We start from the raw sequence: 6,073 nt of genomic DNA on the forward strand, positions 1-6,073 counted from the left end.
CCTGTCTCCGGGGGAGAGCAGCTCTGGTTTTCTGCCTCCTCCTGTCTCCTCCGAAGTTGTTCTGTGAGCAATTTGGGCCTCTCCGCCTTCCTGACGGGATTGTCTTCCATGGGACCGACGTCATGATGGCATGGTGGTGGTGACTGATGCCGGTGTTGTAAAATTTCATGCGACCCGTGATTTTCGCTCACCCCGTCACTTCCGGTGAGGCTACGTCATTCGCACAGCTGACGGCGGGCCTTTACTGCGCATGTGTCAATCCCCTGCCCTTAACAGCGCATGCGCTGTAGATTTATTCTCACGGTGGAGAAAAATTATAGCCTCGAGTGGGCGGAGACTTGCGGGTGGGCGGGCGGAGCTGAACAGATGCTCAGGACGTCAGCAGCAGCCCCGCCCACCCTAATAACATGCCTCTGAATATTAAGTGGTGGTGAAAAATCATACTCAAGTGGGCGGAGATTTTCTCCAGGCGGAGGCTTCAGGAAAATGTCTCCGGAATCAGGGACAGGTGTGAATAGAGACGAGTCCTGGAAGATGCTGATAAAAGGGACATTGGTGGAATGGAAGGGGTTTGGAGAGGAGGTGGGCAGAGGAGCTGTTTTGGTCTAAAGCAGCAAAAGAATCACAACTCCCAGCAGGTGAGGGGGGGCTGAGTTCTGGAGCTTGTGGGCTTTGCTGGGACTTTGTAGTTCAGTTCTAGGTGGAGGAAGGATACACAGAGCATGCTGGGATATGTAGTGCTCCGGTGTGGGGGAGGGGACATGCTGGGATATGTAGTGCTCCGGTGTGGGGGGACGGGACATGCTGCGATATGTAGTGCTCTGGTGTGGGGGAGGGGGACATGCTGGGATATGTAGTGCTCTGGTGTGGGGGAGGGGACATGCTGGGATATGTAGTGCTCCGGTGTGGGGGAGGGGACATGCTGGGATATGTAGTGCTCCGGTGTGGGGGGACGGGACATGCTGCGATATGTAGTGCTCTGGTGTGGGGGAGGGGACATGCTGGGATATGTAGTGCTCTGGTGTGGGGGAGGGGACATGCTGGGATAGGTAGTGCTCTGGTGTGTGTGTGTGTGTGTGTGTGTGTGTGTGTGTGTGTGTGTGGGGGGGGGGGGGACATGCTGGGATATGTAGTACTCCTCCAGTGTGGGGGATAATGTATAGATTGATGTCGGTGTCCCCGTCTCATCTCCTTCCTGTCTCCTCTCTCAGGCACCATGCTGTACGAAATCTCCAGGATCATCCAGGGCGGCGCTGCCGTCTGCCGCCACGCCTCCACCGCCGCCGCCGCCAGGGTAGAGCATGAACACCTATTCCCTGTGAGTACTGATTGGTTGGGGGAGGGGTTAACCGCCTGGAGTGTCCCCAGTGGGGGAGGGGCATGCCACCTAATGTGCGCGCTCTGCTGCCGGACGGAGCCCCATAGACACTATGCCTCTCTGGATATAAATTTGGATACATTTGTAGCCATTCGGATGTATCTGAATCTCGGAGATGAAATGGTAACACATTTTTGTTGAAATTTAATTTACGTTCATCGTTTTCTCACCCATTCCAAATTATTTATGTACGACTTGGATTCGGATCGTTTGGGGGGAGGGGGAGAAACAAAAAGGTCAACCGATTCGAATCCTGTGTCAAGAAATAGCTGGTTGCTAAAGGGGGGGGGTGGCCGCCGCCGCCTCCTTAACAACCAATGAGTCATCAGCTGTCAGCGGGCTTCCCTACTGGCTGAAATGTAAAACACCCCACCCCCTTTGTGACATCAACAGCCCAGCGTTACCTGGTTGGTGATGTCACAGGGGCGGGGCCACCCCTTAGCCATGTAAGAACCGTCGGACATTCAACAGCGTGGAGCGTTCGAAAGGGGTTTTTATTTATTTTTAAATTTTTTGGGGTGGAAAGGGTAGGGGTACTACGTACCTCATACTCATTCACATAGTTGGAGGTAGTGTGGGATCTGGGGGGGACTCCTTTGTTTTTTTGCCAATACCCCCCCCCCCCCCTTTCCTTGCCTGCCCCCCGGTCTGCATCGGATAAGGGCCTGGGGGGGACTTTTTATTTACTATTTTTGATCTATGTACACCATACTCATTCACATAGGTGGGTAGGGCGGGATCTGGGGTCCCCCCCCCACAACCACCAGCCAGGGTTGTTGGAAAGAGGCCCTTGTCCCCATCAGCATGGTGCTTAGGGCAGGGCCCTGGTATGGTGACCTGGTATGGTTTGGGGTGGGGGGGCACTTGCTCATACACCCCCCCTTCCCCCTTTCCTGGGTTGCATGCTTGGATAAAGGTCCGGACCCCTATGCTTTTTTTTTTTTTTTTTTTTATTCCTCTTCCCCATCGGGGGGGGGGGGGGGGGGCTGGTGCCCATGCAGGGTTGGTTGTTGGGGGGGGGGGTTTGTTTTTTTTTCCAGGATTTTCTATTGCCAGCACTCATTTGTTTTTACGTTTCAGCTGTCAGTGGGGAATCCCGCTGACAGCCAACGAGTCGTCGGTTGCTAAGGACGTGGCGGACGGCGCCCCCAGCCCGATCCTTAGCAACCAGCTATTTCTTCACACAGAATTTGAATCATTGATCGTGTGGTGTTTGTGTTTTGTTTTGGGTTTTGTTTTGTATTGTTTTTTGTTTTTTTTATTTTTTGTTTTTTACGAGTTCAAATTGTTTTTCAAAAAATTGTGGAATCCGTCAGAAAATGAATAAACAAAATTAAAATTTTTAACTAAAATTCTGAAACCAAAATTTGGTAACGTAAGAAATTTGAATGTTCTGCACACACCTCTAGTGCCGCTCACACCCTGACCGCGGGACGGTGATCGCTGTCAGTGGGAGGTGATCCCAAACATCTGCTTCCTATAGGCTGAATATCCACCAAAGACTCCACCCAGAATGTCTTCTTTTTAACCCTCCCAATCATAGAAAAGCCAAAGCGAAGGGCACAGGTCTGACATCTGTTTATTTATTTATTTTTAAATCTGCAGGCCGCCCTCCAACCGCGGGACTACGCCGTGCCCAACCCCACCTGGAACCCCGAAACCAAGAGGCTGTACGAGGAGCTGAGCCGAGACCCGAGCTGGAGGAGACTTCCCTCCTACGAGGAGTTCGCTGGCAGCAGATCGAGTACAAGAATAAGAATAGTGTTTGGCTGTGGTGGGGGATGACATTAGAGTGTAAGCTCCTCTGGTGACCTCTGACCTCCTCCTGTACAGGTATGAGCCTGGAGGCCGACGGGGAAACTCGTTTCTTCACCAGGAACCTGGATCAGGAAGGAATCGGCTTCGAGTATTGTATGTTCTATAACGAGGCGGAGAAGAGGACAGTCTGCATATTCCAGCCCGGGCCCTATCTGGGGGGCCTCGCAGGGTGAGCGTTATTTTCTTTTTTTTTTTTTTCTTTTTTTTTTTCTTCGCAGAGCCTACCCTAACCAGAATCCTTTGGTTCCTCGGGCTCTCCTTGTTCTCCTTCCACCTCTCGCGTCCCCTCTTGCCTTCTTCTAGGTACACACACGGGGGCTGCATCGCCACCATCGTAGACTCCACCGTGGGGGCGGGAATTGTAAACGGCATCGGACCGGCTATGACCGCCAACCTGAACCTCGACTATCGGAGGTAAGCGCCCAGGGGGGAGAAGAGGACCTACCTGACACTACATGGTTGTCAGGAGATTGTACAATCGATGGCCGGCGGTGATGATGTGGTAGTGACAGGGGAAGAATAATATTGGGGAGACTCTCGCGGGGGGGGGGGGGGGGTAGGAGTTGTTGATGTTCTGAAGCTGTGATAGCAGAGAGGTGTAATGAGGTTCTCTTTGTGTCTGTAGTCCGATTCCTCTGGGATCCACAGTCCTCATAGACAGCCGAGTGGAGAAGGTCGACGGTCAGAAAGTCTACACCAGATGCCAGGTCCGCAGTCATGACAGCGCTGTGCTTCACAGCGAGGCCACCGGTGAGGACTACTGCTGGGAAATCTTCATTCTGTAACTCCATTCCTTCCTCTCTTGTCTCTCCTGTCACTCATCTGTGGTTTCTGATCTGTCGCTCCTGTCATTGCTCTTCTGTCCCTCCTCCTCTGCCATTCCTGTTTCTTGTCTGCTGTTCCTGACTCTGCTCCTTTGTTGCTCCTCTGCCGGTGCTGGCGTTGCTCCGCTGCCATTCCTGTTTCTTGTCTGCTGTTCCTGTTGCTGCCCCTCTGCCATTCCTGACATTGCTCCTCTGTCCCTTCTTGTTGCTGCTCCTCTCTCCTTCTTGTCTGCCGTTCCTCTGTTGCTGCTCCTCCTCTGTCTCTCCTGTCATTGCTCCCGACGTTGCTCCTCTGCTGTTCCTCTTCATTGTCTGCTGTTCCTGACGTTGCTTCTCTGCCGTTTCTGTTATTGCTCCTCTCTTCCTCTGTCATTCCTGGTGTTGCTCCTCTGTTGTTGCTCCTCTGTCCCTGCTGTTGCTGCTCCTCTCTCCCTCCTTCTCTGCCGTTCCTAGCATTGCTCCTCTGCCATTCCTCTTGTTTCTTGTCTGTTGTTCCTGTCGCTGCTCGTCTGCCGTTCCGGTCGTTGCCAATCCTGTCATTGCTCCTCTGCCATTCCTTTTTGTTTGTTTCTTGTCTGCTGGTCCTGACACTGCTCCTTTGTTGCTCCTCTGCTGTTCCTGTTGCTGCTCCTCTGCCATTCCTGACATTGCTCCTCTGTCCCTCCTTGTTGCTGCTCCTCTCCTTCTTCTCTGCCGTTCCTCTGTTGCTGCTCCGCCTCTGTCTCTCCTGTCATTGCTCCCGACGTTGCTCCTCTGCTGTTCCTCTTCATTGTCTGCTGTTCCTGACGTTGCTTCTCTGCCGTTTCTGTCATTGCTCCTCTCTCTCCCTCCTCTGCCATTCCTGGTGCTGCTCCTCTCTCCCTCTTTCCCGTTCCTGGCTTTGCTCCTCTGCCATTCCTCTTGTTTCTTGTCTGCTGTTCCTGTCGCTGCTCCTCTGCCGTTCCTGTTGCTGCTCCTCTTTCCTTCTCTGCCATTCCTAGCGTTGCTCCTCTGCCACTCCTGTTTGTCTGCTGTTCCTGTCACTGCTCCTCTCTCCCTCCTCTGCCATCCCTGTTGTCTGCTGATCCTGTTGCTGCTCCTCTCTCCCTCCTTCTCTGCCATTCCGGTTTCTTGTCTGCTGTTTCTGTTGCTGCTCCTCTCTCATTCCTCCTCCTCCTCCCTCCTCTGCCTTTTCTGTTGCTCTTGTTGTTGTTCTGACAATTTACACTTTTTTTTTTCTCTCCTCCAGCTTTGTACGTTATGTTGAAGTCAGGAGAATCTGAAGCCCGACTATAATTTGCACATCTCAGACCTCAGGAAATGTTACAGATTCTGTTGGTTGGCAGCTGCACTTTGTACTGTAATGTATCCTGTCTGTCACTAGAGGGCAGCAGATCCCGTACCATAGAAACCCTCCTGGGAGAACTTTTTTATAATGTACTCACCGCTCTCTTGGATTGATCTTTTGTAGCGGTCCCTTTTTTCTAGGTGCAATGACCTCAAACCCGCCCCCACCATGTACCCGTTTTTGTACAGCCCTGTTCTTTGACTCCTCCCAACCAAATGTAATTAATAATCGTTCATAATTATTGTATGTGACGTTTATTTAAACTGAATAAATACAGAAAATATTTTCACAGCATTTCAAGTGTTGCAAATACCTTCATTGTATCTTCTTCATCCTGGGGACCGTTCCTCCTCTCGCTTCATCCTCGGGACCGTTCCTCCTCTCGCTTCATCCTGGGGACCGTTCCTCCTCTCCTCATCCTGGGGAACATAACTCCTTTTGCCTCTTCGAGGGAACCATTCATCCTCTCTCCTCATGCTGGGAACCATTCCTCCTCTCTTCTCACCCTGAGGACCATTCCTACTCCTCATGCTGGGGACCATTCCTCCTCTCCTCTTCTCACCCTGAAGACCATTCCTACTCCTCATCCTGGACACCATTCCTCATCTCTCCTCATCCTGGACACCATTCCTCATCTCTCCTCATCCTGGAGACAATTCCTCCTCTCTCCTCATCCTGGAGACAATTCCTCCTCTCTCCTCATCCTGGAGACAATTCCTCCTCTCT

General features: G+C 52.1%; 1 protein-coding gene across 1 annotated transcript; it reads left to right on the forward strand.

Annotated features, from left to right (window-relative positions):
* Positions 1 to 327: 327 nt before the first annotated feature.
* LOC143964320 (acyl-coenzyme A thioesterase THEM4-like) lies at positions 328 to 5,655 on the forward strand. The gene is made up of 7 exons (XM_077474019.1): positions 328 to 508; positions 1,212 to 1,318; positions 2,984 to 3,122; positions 3,212 to 3,365; positions 3,500 to 3,610; positions 3,822 to 3,946; positions 5,249 to 5,655. Exons 1-7 carry the CDS (start codon positions 487 to 489, stop codon positions 5,293 to 5,295), a joined length of 705 nt encoding a protein of 234 aa, XP_077330145.1. The 5' UTR covers positions 328 to 486; the 3' UTR covers positions 5,296 to 5,655.
* The last annotated feature ends 418 nt before the right edge of the window (positions 5,656 to 6,073 follow it).

This window comes from Lithobates pipiens, unplaced genomic scaffold, assembly GCF_037356315.1.
Source record: "Lithobates pipiens isolate NorthernLeopardFrog02 unplaced genomic scaffold, aLitPip1_a1.2 Scaffold_8, whole genome shotgun sequence".
NCBI classification, from domain to species: domain Eukaryota; kingdom Metazoa; phylum Chordata; class Amphibia; order Anura; family Ranidae; genus Lithobates; species Lithobates pipiens.

What these genes read in the sequence shown, in the direction of transcription:
- LOC143964320 (XM_077474019.1), top strand. Translation starts at nt 487, where the DNA reads ATGTCTCCGGAATCAGGGACAG. An exon ending in GTCTCCGGAATCAGGGACAG is followed by an intron (nt 509 to 1,211) that starts GTGTGAATAGAG and finishes CTCCTCTCTCAG; the next exon opens with GCACCATGCTGTACGAAATC. An exon ending in CTGAACCTCGACTATCGGAG is followed by an intron (nt 3,611 to 3,821) that starts GTAAGCGCCCAG and finishes TTGTGTCTGTAG; the next exon opens with TCCGATTCCTCTGGGATCCA.